This window comes from Squalius cephalus (genome assembly GCF_949319135.1).
Source record: "Squalius cephalus genome assembly, chromosome: 12".
NCBI lineage: Eukaryota > Metazoa > Chordata > Actinopteri > Cypriniformes > Leuciscidae > Squalius > Squalius cephalus.
This window is the reverse complement of record NC_137133.1, coordinates 15,428,985-15,451,342: the sequence shown is the minus strand read 5'-3', so window position 1 is coordinate 15,451,342 and position 22,358 is coordinate 15,428,985. Positions and strand designations below refer to the sequence as shown.

The 22,358-nt window shown below is 38.8% G+C and overlaps 1 protein-coding gene across 1 annotated transcript in view; it reads left to right on the top strand.

Moving 5' to 3' along the window:
• The window catches only part of lrrc52 (leucine rich repeat containing 52), a 71,064-nt gene that overhangs the window by 44,126 nt on the left and 4,580 nt on the right, over window positions 1-22,358 (top strand). The window contains exons 2-3 of the mRNA XM_079889280.1: window positions 20,198-20,377; window positions 20,451-20,580. Of these exons, the coding sequence (XP_079745406.1) occupies window positions 20,198-20,377; window positions 20,451-20,580 (310 nt within the window). The remainder of the gene's footprint in view (window positions 1-20,197; window positions 20,378-20,450; window positions 20,581-22,358) is intronic.

The following is a 22,358-nucleotide window of genomic DNA, read 5'->3' as shown; positions in this document are numbered from 1 at the left end:
AAAGTTGCCGCATAATCAAAATGTGCTTGCACTAATGCACCAGCTAACATTTATAAGGTCTGTTTATCTAAGTAGCAGCCTGTCTTGCTAAGAATTTTATTCGATTACATACTTTAGAATGAACTACAACAGCCATGCTATCCCCTGTCAATTTATTATCCATGCTTTTTATTATGCTTAATATCTGCTAACTCTTTATTGTGATGCTCCCTCAACAGACATTCTACTGACTATAAGTAACTTTGCAAATACCTGTCAACTTACTCTACTAACACTGAGAGTTAGTAGACAGGTACAACATTACTTATAGTCAACAGAATGTCTAAAGGGGACCATCAAAATAAAGTGTAAACCAATAGGTTATAATAATCTTTGTTGACTAACATATTAAAGCACATGAAAGTACTTGATTATAATTGTAGTGTGTTGGTGTTTGAAAGTTAATATATAAATGTTACTTTCATCGCTGTGTTATTATAAATATATTTCAATATATGACACAAGTTTCAATAGAAAGGACATTAAAATGTATTTTAGTTCAACATAAATCCTTGTGAGTACATTTATATTTCAAAGACAATAGGAGAAACTATGAAATAACTGTTCAGCTGCATTTAATGAATTTAAACTACAGTACATTTTCATTTAATTGCAATTAACATTAAATTCAGTGTCTGACAATATAACATTCAGTTTGCATTTAAGTATATTCAGAATGTCCATAATAAATACTCTATTTTTAAACTATGGTAAAGTGTACTTCTTTTTCACAAGGGACTTACAACAGAAACTACTTAACAATAAACGGATTGTTTACCTACAAATGTAAATTCTGCCATTTACTCACCCTCATGTCCTTCAAAACATGTAAAAGGAGATGTTTAACAGAAGGTCCATGCTGCTCTTTTCCATTCAATAAATGCAAATAGTGACTGTGAGCTGACAAGTTCTATATTTCAACTCTTCAGAAGTAATACAATAGCTTTGTGTGCAACAAAATTGAACTTGTGATTGATTACAAAAAGCTGGAAGCAGAAATCAAACCTGGCACAAGCCTTGTTTAATTTGCAAGATTGAATGCATATTTTTTGTCCCACGTCATACACTGAAAATAATTTTGGACACATTTCCATGATGTACTAAAAACGGAAACGTTTTTCCTTTGCATTTTTCGCATACAGACGACAACATTGTCAAAACGATTCCCCGTTCACACGGATCCATGAAAACGATTAAAAACACATTATCCTTAAAGGCCAGTAGTTGGCGATGTCACTTTGTAAAGAAACACTACTCGCCTACAGACTGAACATGCATACACATGCGCATGACGTCACCGTTTTAACAAATATGCATTTTTGTAGTTTACATGGAAATGATAACGGATGCACTTTGAAACCTGTTTTCAAAAATGTGCCTTTTCAAGCCCCCAGAAAGTCTCTCCTTCTCTTCTAGAAATGTGTAACACATACACACGCAAAGACAGGGGTATTCCAGGGCTTGTGTCGACTGCCAGTGGACTGGAAGCACAATCACAGCTGACAGTTATGTGTGTCATGAGGACAATGGCACAGCGGGGCAGAGATGGCAAACACACAAATCCAGTCACCACATCGATACACACACACAAACAGAGATGTCTTCAATCCCAGATTTATTTACCCACACCCAATGACATTTAATTTGGAAAACTGAAATGTTTCGGATCCATTCACTCATCCATTCACACCCACACAACGCTTACAGTCAAACAGAGGGCTAAACCAGTAAATCCTCAGAACGTAGAGCTGAACTGAAAGAGGTTATTAATATGAGACAGAAGGTTGGCATTATGCCCTAAATGCTATTTAAAATGGCTATAAAACCCAGTCCGGCTCTGAGTCTTTTGGATGGAGGGAAATACCAAATAATGTGAGGAATAAATTTGCATTCATCAATATGGCATGCAGATGCTTTTACCCAAAGCATAAGTGCATTCAAGATGTAAATTTATCAGGACTCGAACTCACAACATTGGTATTACTAACGCAACACACTACCAATTGAGCTACAGGAACAAAAAATCAAAAAAGTCAGTGGAAAAGGTCTGAAAAAATGAATGACCTTGGCATCTACCTCGTAGCCCATGTTTTCCCCACCATGATGGCAACACTCTCCCAAAGTAGGCAACAGACACCCTGGTCTGACCTCCCCTCCCCTCTCCAAGTGCTTGGCTCTTTTTATAGCAGACCATATTCATTAATAGAGAAGGTTCCTCCCAGGAGAACAAAGCTCATTACAGAACTGCACATCCTTTGGGTGCTCTCAGGATCCTCATTTGAGATCTTTCTCTGGCAGGTCGGCACCTTTTCCTGATTTGGATGGCTTTGGCAAGAATTCCCCACCCCAATCTCCGCTCTTTCCTAACTTAACCACTCCACAGAGATGGTAGGACAGAGAAACATCCATCCCTTAATGAGTTTTGCTAATGCAAGCCTCTACAAATACAATGTGATGTTTCTTTCATTACCGAGAGATGTTGAGATATAGCCAACTTTTTCAATGCAAAATGGAAAATTAGATTCTAATTTTGACAGCTTGTTTCAAGCATGTTAAGCTCAACTGGTAGAGCGTTGCATTAACAAACCCAATGTTGTGGGTTCGATTCCCAGAAAACACACAAAATGTCTGCTTTGAATTCACTGTAAGGGGTCATTCACTTTCAATGTGTTTATTTACATATAAACTTAATTTAACTTGAGTGCCACATTTTTAGAAAAGTAGTGCAGTGGAATGCAAAAACGTGTTTTGTGTGAACCACCTCTAAAACATTTTAGAAAAATGTACATGCCAGTTGATTAAATGTAATCTTGCAGAGCAGCTGTATTTGACATATTGACACTTTTAAAATCCTATCTATCACTCAGCGCCCAGGAATCCTTTGTGGTGACCTGTAATGTGTTACAGTTTGAGCCCGTGTCAAATCATTTGCTGTATAATTGGAGCAGGGTCACTGTTGGCAGATACACATCTTGAACAAACAGCGACCACATTTATCTGACTGCTGCTATGTACGTTATGCGGTTTCAATTGCCAGTGTGTCGTTCTGTTCCTTGTGTGTGTGTTATACACTGTGCGGTGAGGGATTTGTATCATTATCACTGAACAATTATATTCTAAATTTAACCATGCGTGCACTCTGACGCACACACATGCACATTGACCCTCGGGCCAATAAAGTGTTTTGCAGAGTATAGCGGAGCTGATGTATGCAGATAACCCAAATTCATCAGCGTCGGTAAAGACAGAGGACTGGCTGCCTTAAATCAAAATGTTAAAGGCCTCAATTATCTACCCTGTCTAACCTTGCTTTATACCACCCAGCTCTGTAACACAGTAAACTAGTGTCAAAAACTTGGCAAAACTTTATTTTGATGGTCCACTGTGAATATTCTGTTAAAGTAAACTACATGTCAACCAGCAGTCATTAGAGTATTAATAGACTGAATGCTTAATATCTGCTAACTTTTTATTGTGATGCTCCTCCAACAGACATTCTACTGACTATAAGTAACTACATGTCAATTTATTCTACTAACCCTACCAGTCTACTAATACTAATAGAGTTAGTTGACATGTAGGTGCAACGTTACTTATCGTCAACAGAATGTAAAAGGGACCATCAAAATAAAGTGTAACCAACAACTAAATATTAAATATCATCCCACATAATTACATTCAGAAACTTTGGCCTGGTTTCACAGACAGGGCTCAGATTAATCCAGGATTAGGCTTTAGTTTAATTAGGACATTTATGTAGCTTTTATAAACGTGCCTTAGGAAATAACATTACTGATGTGCATCTTGAGACAAATCAATGGCACTGACATATTTTAAGATATGTCAGTGTAAATTGCTTTCAGTTAAAAAAGCTCAAACGTGCATTTTAGTCTGTGACTAGAGTTAAGCCTTGTCTGTGAAACCGGGTTAGTGTATCTATCAAGCATTTGGTATCAAATGTTTTAGCCATGCATTTAGGTTAATGTATTAATATCATGTCAGGTTTATAATGCATTATTAAAATGAGTAAGTGTTGATTTACTTATTTACTTATCCTCATCTCGTCATGTTCTTTCAAACCTGTATGCTGTTATTTTTTCAATGGATCACCCCCAAAAAAATGGTGTATAGTGACTATATATGTTAAGCAGGCAAAAAAAGCACCCTAAAAGTAATGACTTATGGACATTACACACCTGAAGGTGAGTAGGCAATGACATTTCGGTCAATTATCCCTTTAAGAATCAATGTAGTATAGTTTAGTAAAGTCTTCATAGCATATGTAATACATGTGATTTGACAGTACTGGGACTGTATTTGCTCATGTCATGTCAGAACAAAAACGTGTGTCAGCAAGAGTGGGTCATCCAACATGACATCAACTATATTGTGGTTTACCACATATCAGCAGTGTGAAATCACCAACAGTATGATGACCGGATGACAGACGTCACAGATTTAAGATCATTACTGTCCTTACCCAGCCTGAACCCGATGCAGAGAGAGTGCATTGAAGGCAAGCTCAGACAATATGACGAGATGCATGAAAACATTCATGGTATGACTAATGCATTAAGACAAAAGTGAGAACAGGGACTGGTAAAGGCACATATGTTCTGCACCCTGGTGGATTGCATGGTGAAATGAGACAGATCTTACTGCACTGGATGTGCTGCAGTGCACTTGTGTGCTTTATTGCTGCATTGTGTCAAAGTGGGCGTGCAAGAGTGTTTGAAGAACTTTTGTTCTCTTCTTTTATGCTCTCTTCTATATAGCTTGAAGCGCTGAATCAGCAGAAGCTTCCAGCATAATGAAAGCCACTGACCCAATCTCTCTCTTAAGGGAAACCGAGGAGTGTCGAAGCACGAGGTGAGCCGTAACACTATGTTTAGTGAATTAGAATCTATAGGGGTCAAATCAGAACATATGATCACCACCCTCCTGGGGTGACAGAAGAAGATATAAGAATGTGTAAAATTATAAATGATATACAGGGGTCGAAATGGAGTATTAGAAAAATAAAAATAAAGGAACATTACATCAAAGTTTGAGACATATAGCACAAAAAAAATCCAATTAGATGTTGAAACAAAAGGATTTGGTCTCTCCTACCTCCATCATTCAGCATGCCAAATATTGAGAGCACTGGTGTGTATAATAATTGTTTTTATTTATTTTTTAAAAACATGGTATGGAATGAATGTAACAAGATTGCAAGAAACTTTACAGTTCTCCAATTATTGGATGTTTAGTGTTGTCTAACTCAAACTATTAAAAATGGCTTTCGTTAATTGATATAAAGGTTAACTATCAGATTAAAAACAAGACAATAAAAAAGAGAAATGTTGCCAATTAACTGAAATAAAATAAGTTGAAGTTGAAGTACTAAAGCTAAAAGTACCAAATCTAGAAATAATAATAAAAAAACTAATTCCTAAAAAACATGACAAATGACAAAAGCACATAACAAAATCATTAAAACGTAAACTAAAATTTTACTTAAAAAAGAATTTATAAAAAAGCCAATTCAAAATATGAATACATACTATATTAGTATATAAATAATACTATATGATGTTTTATTAACAAAGTTAGGGAGGAGCAGGTTCAGATAATTAACCAAATTATGCACAGCTGGAGATTAATCAGTAATCAACTCAATGACAGAGTATAAATTCACAGCAGACCTATCTCTGTTCATTGAAAGTTTGTCAGCATCCCTCCTCCACCCCATCTCCTCACTTCCAGTTCCATCTACACTTACCAACTGGGGGGAGTACTCTGGGTTCGGGCCTAACTCCGAGCTCGGAGCCCTCCCCCCGGACAGCACGCCAAATACGCATAAACTTATTGTACTAATTATATGTAGATGTGAACTCGTGAAAGTATGTCAGGGTTTGGGTTGATGAAAGTAGTGAGGACTTAAATGCAGAGTGATGGGCTTTCATTAAGCATAAAATAAAACAAAACAAAAACTACCCCATGGGGAAACAAGACAGGCAGCAAGACTTTACAAGAACTGGGGCACGTTCAAGTTCAAAACGGTGCGCAACGTTTTGCTACGGTTTCCGGGTTGAACGTCATGTTTCCTGGAAACGGCGTGCACCGGTGTGCAACAGAGTTTGAGATACGTTTTCTCTTGTTTGGTGGGTGTGTCAGAACTGCAGTCCAATCAGCAGCAACATGTATATAAAGCACGCGGAACTCGCACAATGGGTTCAAGGAAAGTAATTTACAAATGTGTTCGATGCAGCTCGGTATACGCAACAACTGAGGATATTAGAAGACATTTTTGTCGTAAGTTTTATTGTAAAAATATAGGATATCAACATAATGATGTAGTTGTTTATATTTTTAGCTTCATTGCAAGTGTATGACATTTGGTATAGAAATAAACAATGGTAATTAAGTGCTTTTCCTAAAAATGAGAAAGAAAATACAGGGTATTAAAACAGTATGAACTACAAATAAAGTCAGTATGTGAGGCTAAATAGATGTGTTTTAGTCTGAATTAGGTAAGATGTGTGCTTCCATTTCAGTTTCCACAAATCCCTTCACTCGATTGGGATGTTCTCTTTTGTTCTGGGTGGCAAGTGCAGTAACTGTAACATCGGGCATATTTTGTAGTATTAAACACATATTTATACCGACTTCATCAGGCTCAGAAAATTCTTCACAAAGAATGGCCTTCTCAGCTGCCATAGTAGCAACTCTTGCGTCATCAGAACAGTGTGTTCAACGCATCACCGTTTCTGTTTAAAAAACGTTGTGCAACGTTTTGTCGGGGCTGAACGCAGCCCTGGACTTGGCAGGAACAGGAAACATGAGGGTACCAACACAGGATCGCAAACACACGGAGAAAAAATAGGGAAGCAAACAAAAGAGGGTAATGAGGGAAGGCAGGTGGGCCAAATTAAGAAATAATCAGGTAACAAGATGGGCGGGGTTAGACAATGGACAGGAGAGCACATGGCACAAGGAAACATACATGACAAGCCATGTGCTCACACCAAACATGACTAAAACACAAGCACATGGCCAGTAAAACAAATCACAAGCCATGTGCTAACACAAAACAAGACATGAACATGTAGCCAATGAGAACACTCATAAGCCACGTGTTCACACAAAATATGACAACATGCGTTCCAGTCCAAAATTGTCATGCCCTTCACTTGCTAACTTCCCTCCGTCTCGTTCACTCGGATGTACGTCATTGCGAGTGCCCACTACTGGCGGAAACTGCAATGGGCTGAGTTGGAACGTCCTAAGCCCTTGATCACTTGGAATCAGCTATGTAGTTGATTTATTATTTACATTTGTTTTCCCTTTAATAATTTGTTTAATGCAGCATCCAAATGTATATATGGTGTTTGGGTTGTTTTCAATTAAAAAAATTAGAATTAATATATCATAGAGTTGTTTGTTGTGGTGGTGATTAGACGAGATCTGTGGTGACATCACAATTGTACTGCATTGTGGGACATATAGGTGCCTGAAGTGTACATATGAAGTAGCCTCGCTCCCTCTGTCCATCTAAACTTCCCTCGTCCACTTAACGAAGTGGAACGCACTTCAAAATGGCGGCGGGGATTCCCCCGAGGGGAAGTGCTTAGGGAAGTTCGCAAGTGCGTGTCTAAAAGTGGACTGGAACTCAGCACATGAAAGCACACAGCTAGTGTAAAACACAAGCTTTGTGCTATACAGTACAAGACAAAACAGGAGTGTCAGGGCTCTGTCACAAAACCAAGAAATAGACTAGACAGAAGAGGGGGGGGGGGGGGGGGGGATTAGCATTTTTTTTTTCCTATATCCATTTTACATAGCAACATTGGCTCAACCAATGGCGTGAGTTTGGGGCAGGACAACACTGTAAAACATTATAAGATCAATAAGTTATGGACAACATATGTTTTTACATTGCTTTAACTCATATTAAGTCAAGCAATTTTTTACTTTTTATTGTGTTATGCAATATTAAAACATTTTTTTAAGACAGTTTTATGTAATTTAAGTTTAAATGACTTAAACATCCAAGTTGATTGTACTTAAAATTTAAGGCAGCAACTTCTTTTTTATAGTGTACATATATAATATATAATACGTGAACACAAGTCGTAAAATTGCATTGCATGCAAGTCTTTACACAGTGACTTCAAAAATGCATCAAATCAATCCATTGTAATCTATTTGGTTATTAAGCACACAAGCCCGTTTCAACCAACTGCTTGGAATAATCTGTTCATCTAAGGCCTCTGGCGGAGATACTGTAATAGTGTATAAAAGTAGCATGAATCTGTGCTCACATGCACATGAAAGCTTCTGGGGGTAGCCGAGAGAAAGAGAGAGAGGTGGGGTTAGAAAGCTCGCCCTGCGCTGCAGGCGTGTGCTAAAAACAGGCTTGTTGTTCCATGCTTTTAGGATCAATATGAGAACAGAGTGAGCTATGAAGAACCGAAGATTAAAAGGCGTATATCCCACTGATGGGCCCATCACTCATTCTTAAGGGAATTAAGTATTGATTTGGACGAAAATATAATTGTTTTTGTGGGCGAGGCTGCGTGCTTGTGTGCGAGCGCTCTGCAACTTTTGGAAAAAGTAATGGCCTACAAGTTTGAATAGTATTCTTATCTGATCTTTATGAAAAAAGAAATACAGGTCTTAACTGACAGATCTGTACAATTTTTTATTTATTTAATGAGCTTATGAGCTCCTGTTATGTTTAAAGTCACTATGAAATCAAAATAGCAACCATTGTTTTTATTGATATATTCACTGAAATTTTTATGCTCAGAATGTTGCTCATGACTTAAGTATTGTATGTAATGATTACATGTTGGTTGGTCCTTATTTTACTATTTATTTGTTACTTTTTAACACAAGTCTGCTCTGTGGATTGTAATGCCATAAGCATGAAAGTCCCCATCCTCCTGAGTCTAATGTTATCTTTCCTAAACATGTGCTGTTAACCCTAACCCTAACCATTAATCCACGACTTGGCATGACAGTGCTCCAGGCTGGCTTTCTGATAAACACTTGCGCTTTTGGCTTTTTCTTTTTTGAGATGCTCAATGGGACTAGAGATTTACCATTACAAGACTGACCCAAATTGGTCAGATCCTATTATAACTTCACCCCAGCTCACTGGGAAACACATAGTGTGTTCAAAGGTAATATGGTCATTAATGCAGAAAATAACCTGAATTAAACTTAAGAGGGATGTTATTAGCTCTTTTCAGCAATGTTTATGTCAGTTGAAAAACCCTCACACAGCTGCTGGAGTATCAGAGGATTTTATCAAAGAGGATCAAATAAAATGTAAAAGAAAACTCAAAAGATATAAGTTATCAGGAGCTAATAATGTATTCTTGTGTTGTTTGCCAACAACAAAGTGTCAAAGACAAATTTGCATCTATATCAAACTGAATGGACAAAATAATCGCACATGTTCAGGATCCAAAACTCTTTGCCACTGTGTCCATGTCAGGGTTATGTTTAAGTCTGCTTAGTTTCATTTTCTCTGTTACCATTCTTCATGTGTCCCTTCTCATTATTAGGGTATGTTTAAATGACAGCGATGTACTAAAATAGACAACAACGTTGTCAAAATAATCTGTGTTCATACGGATCTGCGAAAATGACTAAAAAGGCTGTATTATGCATGCCAGGCCAGTAGTTGGCAATGTCACTTTATCAAGAAACCCCCAAATACACGCCCAAAAGCAAGGAGAGGTTTCAGCTGCCACAAAACACAACCACAAGAGAGACGGGAAGCATTAACAGAAACTGTCTTTTATTTAACAAAATATATAGGATGGCCAAAAGGGATCCAAACTGGAACTTAGGTTCTTCCCGGGCTGGTGAGCTGCGTTCCTACCGTCTGCTTGAACCATAGACAGTATATAAACTGGACACAGCGACCCCATTGGATTCAACGGAGAAAAGTTAAGTCAATTAGAAGCACTCACTTCCTGATGGCTGAGCGTACTGCGCAGACTCAAACGGAGCTTGACGACGTAGATGTGACGTGAGCAACCCGTCTGTCTTCTAGTAGCTGTGCCAAGAGAAATCTGAATCATTCCCTTCCGAAACTTGCAGAGACGGAGAGTGTGAGTAGGAGCTGTCCATGAGCTAGGAGCAGGAGCAACTTTTGCTAAGTATTCTGATTCATTATTTTGTCATTTTTTCTCCACATCCCCCCTATTGCCCGCGAGCTTCTCCTCCTGTCCATACGGTAATTTCTCTACTGTGCGACAGAGAGTCGCGTGGTTATGACGCAATCGTTAGCCTATTTTTACAAAAACTGCTTCTACGGGGCCATAACGTAAGATACAAGGTAATGGAGCCTTTTATACATTTTCGTGTTTCTTTAGAAATAAATAATGGACAAATGGAGTCTTTAAACGCCTCAGATGTAAAGTTATTCACTGTCAAAGTGACGCCAAAATGAATGGGAGTCAATGGAATGCTAACAGCAGGTGGGGGTCTGCTAATCAATGGCGGCGCCCGGGGAAGCTTCAGTGTTTTCTGAAACATTGCCCCCCTGGCTTGAACTCTAGGCCTCCTTGAAGGGGGGAGACAAGATAAACAAAAGGCAAAGTTGGTAAAGCAGAGATTACAAGGTTAACAGTGTCTTTTCTTTCTCTTCAGCCAGTCTCACTCTAGGCCTCCCTGTGCTTCTTCACCTCATCCTGGGGTTGTCTGCACCCAGAACCATCTTTTTTAAGTGAAGCACAGATCCCAGATTTATAGTGACCTCCATGGGCCATAATTGGCTACAGCTGTGAGTGGTTCCATGTTTGAAGGGTGAACAGGTGGAAGAATTCATAATTGATGATTTTTCCTGGATTCATTTCTCCAACATTGGCGTGCCACAAGACATAAAGGCATAAGGCCCTATTTTAACGAACTAAGCGCACGGTCTTAAACGCATGGCGCAAGTGCACTGAGGTCGTGTCAGAATCCACTTTTGCTAGTTTAATGACGGGAAAAATGGTCGGTGCGCATGGTCTAAGGCCCTGTTTACACGAGAACGCTTGCGGGTGAAAACGTAAAAATATTTGATCAGATGTGCCTTTCGTTTAGACGGCGACGGCGTTTTTGGGGCTTAAAAACGCAAAAAAGTGAAACCACCCTCCAGAGTGGAAATCTTAAAAACGCTCCACCGTCGCGTTCCCGTCTAAACGGTAAAAACGCAAAAGTCTGCTAGACAGTGAAGGCACCGATCAGTACATTGCCATCTAGCCGCCTGGAGAGCACACTACATTGAATTTCACACACTTTTGCGTCACCATATGCACGCAGATTTCCCCCACATAACGCTCGTCTAAACGCAGAATAAAAAATGATCACTTTTGCGTTTTCTCTTCAGATCGTTTCCGTGTAAACGTAGAGTTGTCTCTATTCTCTTAATGAGTAATGGGTGTGTTTTGGGCGTAACGTGCAATAAACAAATCAGAGTCTCATCTCCCATTCCCTTTAAATGCCAGTTGAGCTCGCGCCGTGGTGGATTCGCTATTTACATGGCGGAATTTGATAGTGGAAAGACTGAACGCTTGTCCAGAGCGCAAACGGATCTGTTTGTTGCTTATGGCAATTACGGATTAAAGAATAGCATATGACCAAATGTATTACTTTTGTAACTAAACTGTAACTTTCACATCGTACTCAGAAGATCACATTACATCCAAGTAATAATTATCTCCTACAGAATAAAGAGTCAGAGAGAAGGAACTCATCCAGACCAGATCAACCAGATCAGATTAGACATGTTTCATCAAGCCTTACATGATAAATGCAAATTATGGGACTGCACTGTATAATGTGATCAGTTGACTTACTTAAAAAAGTAAGAAAACCCATTGCCATAAAATTATTAAGTAAATAAACTTCCTTCATTATTGAAAAACATTAAGTTATGTGAACCTGACAATTCCACATAACTTCATTTTTTCAAATACGCATGCAGTTTCATTAATAATTTTAAGGCTACGGGTTTCCTCACCTTTTTAAGTCAAGTCAACTTATCACTTTTTACAGCGTGGAAAAAATGAGTGAAAACTCTGTTAAGAATTGACCCACCTCAAAAACACTTTTTTTTTTTTTTTTTTTTTTTTTGCTTTGACGAAATGTGGATAGTACAGTTTACCAGATTTGTACAATTAAGTTAAGACATTAAGTAAAATTGACTAAAAAGAATTACTTGGATTTTACAGTGTACTCATGGGTCAGTATTGGGCTGGAATTTTTTTCACATTAGATAATGACAAGCACTTAAAGTGTTAAATACATTGTATAACATTTATACACACTTATAGTACAATTTGTAAGTTACTAAGCATAAACTTTTGCCAAAATAAAAGCTTTGAATTAGATCTGTCTGAAAAAGAACAGTCTATAAACCTGCTTTGATCATCCCTCTTTATCCATGTGGGCCAATATAAATGTGTGCTGGTATCCATGGAGAGCTCGTCATTGTCACTGGTCATTACTTTGTCAAGAGCCATAGTTACCCTTAGGAACCGTCTGGGTGACAGAGGAGTCTGAATAACAAACTAAGAGAAACATTGTGTGCATCTCAGACTAACTGCAACCCTGAGGGCTCACGCATGCTCTTCATTTAGCTAAAACTAACACTAACGTGTCATTTTTTTTTCCTTTGTATTGCTTTATTAAGGGTCAATGTGTTCACTTTTTTACTTCTCCAGCTTTGGAGGATGAATCCTATTTCTTAGTTAGAAATCTGCCACTTTTCAGGACTGACATCAAACTGGACTGACCCTTTACAGTAAGTTCTTTTCGTGATTGTTTCCCCCCATTATGATGTAATGCTACAAATCTTACCATCATTTTTATGCAAAAACAGGATTTAAGGTAGTAGGATGAATATTTTATGAGAGCACTTCAACATCCCAGCTGTGCCCACAAAAGCCTTTTTAAATGGAGACTGTCATAGAAGCTCTTTAAACGCGTGGGGGAAAGGCAGTTTTTCCTATTGTTATGCCTTTGTGCGACTAACTTGACAGGTGAATGATATGGTTGCAGATGAGGAATTTATTTTTAATGGTGGTAATGATCATTAGCTAAAACAGTTGAATTAAAATGATTTTCCTGTTCTTGCTGGTATCCATTAATGTTTGAGACTAATTGCTCTTAATGGCCTCTTTAAACATAATTCAATCCGCTTCTGCTATCTTCGCTGATGAATAATATGCGCTGGTGGAAAACAAAACTCAATTCATAATCGTGTTTCATAATCTTTATCTTTTCATTGCTGTTGGTTGGAATTTTTCATGCTTTATGGTTAATTAATTTAGAGTTGTGAGTGTGTGTTAAATTCAACATGAAAACAGAACTGACCCTATTTTTGTCTTATTGTGAATGGTTCATCAGTGTATATCATTCCAAGAACAAAATAAAATATAAAATACAATAAAATCTCCAACAGCCTGTTCAGTTCTAGTGCGTACACTTTTTACAATCCAGTCATTTCTCAATGGATCGATTCAAGCCCCATTAAACTTTTTTTTTTTTTCTGGTTAATTATCTACTTTTAAACAGAAATGCATCTTAATGCGTAAATAAAATGGATTGTGACGTCTGTTGATTTTAACATAAGTGTATTTATCCATCAAATATCGTTTAAATCAATCTAAAACAAAACCGAACAATTAGCACTGGTCATAATGCCAACACAGATCTGTTCTTTGAGATTGGAAAAACAAAGATTAGCTTTGACAGCTTTGACTCAATCATTAACAGACATCTCATATGTGATGGCCAAAGGCATGGATGAACTGGTCTATGAGGTAAATATTACCACGTAGATCTGGTATGAGCAGAGCAGAGGGGACATGGAAGAGGAAGAAAGGGGAACATTTTACTGACACACAAATGTTGGAGTTTTAATTAAAGATAGCTGGGGTCAGGGGAAGTTTGAGAATATCAACAAGTAAATAACTATCAAACAAACAAAAAAGTTAGCTTAGACTACAGAAATGATTACGATAACATTCCACTTCACACACACAAAAGAAGTTTATCAAACGCTTTAAGTAATTTTAAGCATTTATCTATCTTTTATAATTAATATACAAATTGGTAGAATTCAGTCTTGCAAAGACTTCAGTAGCCTATACTGTCTAATAGCAATGTAATTAACCCCTGTCCTCAGACTTTAACTGATCAAACTTCTGTGACTAATGGATATAAACTTAAATAGGACAAAGAAAAATGCTTTATCAAGGTGGTTTTAATATGTATCACCAACCCTGATCGGTTACACCAAGGCCAACAACATCTGATTTAAGACCAGACACCAATAGTTTATTTGTTACCAATTTCAAGCTAATAGGGCCGATGAAACGGAGAGATTTAGAGTTTTATTGACAGTGCCTCTATTTTGCTTTATTCAAACCCATTACTCATCCACAATGACCCAAACAGGCTGAATGCAGCCTTCTTACGTTTAACTGATGAACACTGTGGTGGAAGTGCTTCATCAAAGCTTTCATCTCCTGCTGTGGACTCGGTCTCTCTCTCTCTCTCTCTCGGTCTCTTTCTCTCTTGCATAAAAGCATCCTGAACATTCCGTCAAGAAATGATTAGGTTTTTAAAGCTGCAGTCCGTAGTTTTTCCTCTTTGAAGATGAGGAATAAGACGAGGAATTACATAAGAATTTTCACCGGAAAATGTCGTCTGAACAAGTAAGTAACATCCACTTTTGTTCTGACCAACTTAGGGAAAAAGAGCATAGCAGTAAATCGCACTGATTAAATCTAACGATCGCTTATCATATCACGTCAAACCGTGCAAATTATACTTTGTTCTCAAATTGTTAATGCTTACAACATCAGCATTGCGTGACTACATTTAATGTGTATTAGGGCTACCTCTAGTTCAGTTTCCATTTCTGTGCAGGCTAATTTCTAATTGTCATACCAACAAATTAATGTTCCTTAGAACTGGTTCTCTTTGAAATACAAACACACGTATCTGTAATCAAATGCATATTTAAAACTGGAATAATAAAATTTTTACCTTTCAAAAGCCCTTCCGATATTTATCCATGTTTTCGCATGGGCCCGGTTGCAGTCTCTTTTTTTTCTGTAGCCACTACAAAGTCCGAAGTCTTTTGCAATTTACACTGGTGAATCTCCAGTTGTCACTGGTGATTGTGTTTGAACCTTTCTGGATCCACCATCAAATTGATAAGTTTAATTATATCAAGTGCTGTGAGAAAAAGCTATAAATCTCCACCTCCAACAGCCGGGACACTTTCTTTATGTGTACAGATGTGACGTAATGACGCAAAGACATTTCCCGTGGAAATCCACCAGTACCACTGGAATTAAAAACATTATTACAAGCTTTCCGTTTTGAATCGAGCTAAGGATAGTTTTGAACACTGGCTGGTTATGTAAGTGCTCAAAAAATGTTTTAACCCAAAAAGGTTACGGACTGCAGCTTTAAGTAAAGAAATATAGTTAAAGACTATATTTTATTAATTTTCTAATCTTCACAGAAGCCTGTCAGTGGTTGTCCTTGCAGTGTTATTTTATTATTATTTATATAATTTTATTTTTTATATTTATTATATAACTGTTGTAACTGTAACTTTTTTTTTGTTCAAAATATACAACATTTAAATGTAGTCAATACACCATCAATCGTTCTTCCAAAACGTGTTTTTGTCTTACCCTGATTCACTGTGGTATTAGTGAAAAGGTCATCCTATTATAAGTGTTTATAGTTTAGACCTAGCGAGATGGTTTTTGAAGGAATTGTGTACATGTGTTACTCGCCCATGAGTGTCTCGTCATATACGTAAATAGAGAAAAGTTGCTTCGGCTACTTTCACACATGAATGGTGGCATAGGTTAGTGTTCAAAGCGAGCGAGAAAGGTTGACATGGAGCATGCTAAAACTGGAACATCTAGGGAATCACTCGTTTTTAAAAAACGCTGAACAGAAGAGAGTCTGCTGCCAAAAAGAGAACGCGACAGAGCTCCTAATGAAATGAGAATCAACAGTGGCTTGGCTTTTCGAAGATGGCAAGAACTCAGAGATTTTAAATGTTGTAAAAGCGACATGGAGATGGAGTTTTTATTACTCAACCGGTGAGTAAGGTATTTTACAGATGTACTGAAGCTCTCTAACTAAATTAATTGTAAAGTATTATCTATTGTGAAGGGTCATATTCATCCGCAGTCAAGCAGAGCTGAAGCACAACCAAAACAATGTTCTTCCACAAAATGCTTGCAGTTTTGTTCCCTTTGCCATCAGCGCATCCAGTGTCTGAAGCTTGTGCGAATACACTCCAATTTCGTTTGCTGGTGAAAGCCTGTGACGTCATAAGTGGAGCGCCCAGAAGTATGAGAGGGCGCCCATAGTACACGTCATCAGCTTTTTTGTCTTCAGGAGCCATTTGTGTTGTTAATGCGTGGTGAAGACAATATCCAGAATGAAGAACCTTAGCAAGTATTTCAGGAAGAGTGTGCCTCTGTGTCCCAGATATTTGACACCTGAGGACACACACGACCTGTGAGTTTATTGCCGAGGCGAGGAGCATGCACGTTTAGTTTGCGAGGGTTCTGAGAAAGATCTGTTTGTGGTTGTCCTTATTCTCGAGGGATGTTGAGGCACAGCGGAGGCTTAGGTCGTGGGGATCTCAGGTTGAACTGGCCGAGGAGTTTGAGAAAGGTTTAGCCCTTTCATGCTCCTCGGTCGCGGGCTCCAGCTATCTGTTGGATCAGGATGGGCTGTCTCTCGAGTCTGCCGAAACAGCAGATAACTTATGTTGATGGCACCATCCAGCCAGGAGGAGGTGGATGTAGTTGAAGAGGCTGAGGATACTCAACCTGCCAGCCCCGCATATGGGGAACTGGTGGACAATATGGCCCTCACCACAACTAGATTGGATCTGGCTCGGGGGCATGAAAAATGGGAAGTCACTTGTGGTAGATTGTATGAGTACTTTCTTTCAGGCCATAATTCCCCCATTAGCTTTCCCCTACTTCCCTATCTCCACACTGAAAAGAAGATCAGCTTGGATCCATCCTTTCCAATATTTGAACTATGCAAATGTGGAAGGATTGGCTGAGTGAGGATATGTGTGGATGCCCCTGGTAGAGGAGATGTCTTTCAGGGCAAGTCATCCTCTCTGAAGGCTCCTGCCCTGCCATCAAAGCACACCATGGCTGTGCTGAAGGCTTACCAGGCAGATCTGCTGAGGGATTTGTATAAGGGGCAAGAATTGTCCCCTGAGCTGTGCAACACCACAGACTTAGCCCTCCGAGAGAAGAATTTTCTCCTAGATGCCCCGGTCCCACCCTCTGAGCTTTTTGGCCCAATTGTAGAGATGGTGGTGGAAAAGTTTTGAGAGGCTAGGGTGCAATCGGCGGCATTCAGGAAATACATCCTACACCAATCCAGGGGTGCTTCCCAATATCCCTCCTCGTGTCTCCTCGCTCCTCCGTCCTTCATCCTATGACCCGGAAACCGATCGAGCTCAGCCATCTTGAAGGACATCTCAATTCTCTAATTACACCGTGAGGAGTCGAGGATCAAGGAGTCAGGAGGCTTCCAGAGGAGTCATGAGCGAGGATACACAGGTGTATCCTATGCGGAAGTGTTTTATTGACTAAACATGACGCACGTATAAATTCTCCTCCCCCTTCACATCTCTCACAATAATCTACTTTACCTCTGAAGTTTATATAAACCACATATTTCAACAGGGTATCTTGCTTTATTATTATATATTATGAATTTCTAAAATAACCAAACTAATACAACATAAAGGCAGACCCTTTGAGCGCAGCTGATGACGCTGTGAAGTGACGCTCGAGTGATCAAGTATTCCAAGGTATAAAAAAGGCTTTCCTTCGATTCCTCCGTCCTCCTTTTCTTTCCTTGCAGTCTTCCCTCACATCCTACAGGGGGTGGAGCTGAGAAGCGAGGAAAGGAAACGAGGATGCACAAATAAGAAATGAGAAACACCCCAGATCCCCGCCTAAAGCCTCTCAGGGTTCTGGCCTGCCACAGTCTGAGGACCGAAGGCAGAGGAGATGCTTCCCTGAGGAGTGGGTCATTCAATAAACTAGCTGACCTGCTAACTATTGTGTGAGTTGACAACACTAGCGAGTTGAGGATGTTCACCCAGGGGCACCCCTCCTTGCTATCTGTCAATCACTATGGTCAAGTAAGGATAAGTGCTAGCTATAACTAGTCCTTCCTGCCTGGGATTAATGCAAGGGAACTAAATACGTTTTACATTATATTCCCTCTATTTAGTGCCTTCCCTTCCCCAACTAGTGTTGGGTCTTAAAGTAAGGGTGCACATTTACCTTAGATGAATGGATCTTTAAAACTCTCTAGCTGACCTTATTTTAACAATATAATGTTAAAGTCCCTCCTCGGTATCTTTCTCTTACTATGGTAAACGCTGGTAAAATAAAATAAAAAAACTATGCGCGGGCTATAGCAGGTCATAGAGGAATTTTCTACCTAAACAGGGTTGAGCTGCCTCCCCCAGACTCGAGGAGTCTTAAAGTAAGGCTTGGCTACCCTGTGGCACCCTTGGGTCGAGTCTCTCTCTCGTACTGAGTCTCCCCCTTGGAGAGGCAACAAAATAAGAGATGGTAGCTGCTGAAGGGTTTTAATAACATCGCAGGCTCCCTTGGTAAGCTGCCCTTTTTGAGCCATAGATGGTGTTTTACTTCCTCTCCTATTGTCTTGGGCAATAAAGTAGGGTTCCTTGTTCCCTTTTAAAAAAAGCAGGATCGAGCTGCCTTCCCCTGACTTCAGAGGTCTTGATGTAAGAATAGGCTCCCCTGTGGCTCCCTTTGAGTTGAGCCTCCCTTGTGTTGAGGCTCTGCCTTGGAGAGGCAGCAACATCAGTAATGGTAGCCACTGAGAATGTTTTCACCGCTGACTCCCTTTAGCAAGCTGCCCTTTTGAGCCTGAGGAGTTCCCTCCCTGATCATTTCAGATATTAAAGCAGGATCCCTTGCTCCCTTCTTAAAGCCCCAGTTATCCTTGTTATTCTGCACTTATTCTTTTGAATAAAGTAGTAAATTCTACCTGGAATTCTAATGAAACTACTGAACATGCTCTTGAAGAGACATGGGTCACTTTAAACACCGCAGCTGCCACTGTAAATACCGAAGTAATGGTAAGGCTCTATATCTCATTGTTTTTAGTAGATAATGCCACTACAGTGTTTCCAACTATTCAGCATTAAGAATCTATTTATCTACCCGGTTGTCAAAAAGCAAATGTGGATTTGAGTGAATAAGATTCTCATCTTATTCACTCAAATCCACATTTGCTTTTTGACAACCGGGTAGCTAAATAGATGCCCTTTTTGCTTTGAATAATTATATTCTCTTGGCAAGTGAGACGGATCTGCTGAATACGGTTTTGCATAACGATAGCATGAATAACATAGTCAAGCTTGACATATCAGAGAGTCCATTGGGAGAATATAATACTGTGTATGAGAGCATGTGTATGTAGGTGTAGGCCTATGTGTTTTCCCTAGTGCTCTTATGTTAGGCCTACAAATGTTTTATATTTTGGATTGTGTATTTGAAAGACGGACAATTATGAATTTGTTGCTGATGTTTGGTTTGATCTTTTTGTATGTGCATGAGTGTACTGTAAATACTGTTGTATCTCTTCAAAGACGGAGAACAAGGGAGATATTGGAGAAATACTGTAGAAAATGGGAGAAATTGTGAAGCCTGAATGGAAGCCCTGCATTTTAGTTAAAAGAGCCTATCTCCTTTATGCATGCATATTAGCTGGACCAGCCAGAAAAATATTGATTGATTGATTGATTGATTGATTGATTGATTGATTGATTGATTGATTGATTGATTGATTGATTTAGTATAGCATGATTTGAGCTAAAGAATCACAATTTATGATTGTTGGTACATTTGGACTTTATGGACAATGACCAAGCTACGATGCAAGAACCCTTATAGTCCAACAGCAATGGGACATGCAAGTTACTCAATGACTTTTTGTTTACTGAAAGCAATACTAACATTTGTGCTGTTGGTCTGAATTCAGCTCAATTTTTGGTTTTGTTATGATATTGATATTGCTTTATCAGTTTTGTTTAAATATATTATTGAAACGTCATCATCAGATATGCGTCGCAGAGACTGGTTGCCATGGCCCGGTGAGGCTCAGAGACGAGAAGAGAAGAGGGCCGAAGCCAGACTGGCTGAGGATCTGCAGAGACTCGACCAGGCTAAACATTACCACCTCAACACACTGAACAGAGAGCAGCGCAGACTACACAGAGACCTCATCTCAGTCAAAACAGGTGTGTGAGTAATTACATTTCTCTAGACGAAGTTATGGCATTTCACATATTAAACGTATCTGTTTCATGTCAGGTAATCCCTGGAAAAGAGGACTCCACAGTTTAGGGCTACGACCTTCCAACCATGATGTTGTGCGCCCTGCTGCATCCTACAAAAGGACCCTATTACCCATCATCCCACTGGCAGGCAAGGAGGCAGACAGGTGAGGCTGAGATCAGGACTAGTTTGATTGCATTTTCTCACTATATTCAAATCTAAAGATTTATAATTTTTCAAATAAATATAATTTTATATTATAATTATTTTTTTGTTGTGGCCAATTTTCAATTTCTATAAACTTTTGTTTAAATAAATAATAATAATAAAAAAACTAAAATCAATCATTTCAAATACTACATGTGAATTTGCAGTGAATGTTTATTTTGAGATTTACTAAATATTCCATTCAACAGTGTTATTAAATTATTAGTGGTTTTGTGAGGGTTGAATAAATAAATGTAAATGAGCACTAACAATTAAAATTAATTTATTGGTATCAGTCGTAATTGTAAGTATCTCAAGTATATGCTAAACCCAAAATAGTACAGATATATTGTGCATCTATAACTATGATGTTTAAATTTGTTCATTATATATACATAATATCAGAATTTCAGAGTATGATAGTATTACTATTACCGTACTCTAAGGCAGGGGTTCCCAAACTTTTCCATTCCAGGACCCACCTAGACAAGAATAATCTATCTCAAGACCCACCAAAATATAAAATAATTTTAAAGCATGAATGTGGGGTGGGAGGCGTTAGTTCTCTTTGGAGCAGTTTTTTTCTTGTTATAGTATGAATGACAAGTTTAATTGCAATACAAACTTTTGGCACATTATCAAAAATTGAGAGCCTAACAGCCTAATGGCTGTTGAAATAATGTGAAGAATACTGAGTAGTTTTTGTCTGCTGCCTCAACTGATTTACCAGACACGGCAGAACAAATTTAAAGAAATGAAAAAAGATTAAGTAAGCTTAATCATAACCAAAGGTTTGATATGACAAAAATCAGAATATAAAAAATATAATAGACTAATAATTTTATTTGACAGTAGACCCATGACCTAGAATTTCAATAGTAATATTTATGCTGCGAGTGTTGTTAAACTCATTGCGTTGTTCAGCGCAGAAAACACTTTAGTGCTCGTGTGTGTACATGTGAAATACTTTTTATATATAGGCTATATTTTTTGCGTTGTAGCAAAATGCATGCAAGGGAACGCAAACAACGCACTCTTACGACGACCATATCTCTGAAAGACAACAGTTCTGTGTTGAACAGACGACAGAGAAATCAGTGCGATTTGTTTCATGAAGCACGCGCTTGCGAAATGTTGTGTTAACAATTTCAGCGTCTCAGAGCGGCGCGGTTCATTAAGCGGTTATGTGCGCATTATTAACAAGAAGAAACTCGTTTACTCCAATCACTGCTCTGCATTCTGCATGAGATCGCATTACACCGGATAATTCAAATGTCACGAAAGGCTGATTCAGGTCTCCGCTGCGTTTCCCAAAAGCATCGGGAGCTAAGCTGATCGTAGAGATAAGTGGCAACGGTTTTACGATCTACTAAAGGCATACGACGCTTTTGGGAAACGCAGCGCCTTTCGTGACATTTGAATTCTCCTGTGTAATGCGATCTCACAGCGAATTCTATTTAACGTTGGTATCGTGCAAAATGTTTGTGTGTGTGTGTCATTCATGAAACGTAAATTTAGCTGCAGCCAATAGTGACTGCGCGACCCACCTCTTCCCAATCTGCGACCCACAAATGGGTCGCGACCCACAGTTTGAAAACCCCTGCTCTAAGGTATTTTTATCCAATAAACATTAATAGTTGGATCCAACTCCTCTATATACAGTAAGCAAAGTCACTGATAATTTCTGATGGAGTTCAAAGGAAGTGTGTTGTGCCAACATGAAGCTAATCTCTTTAG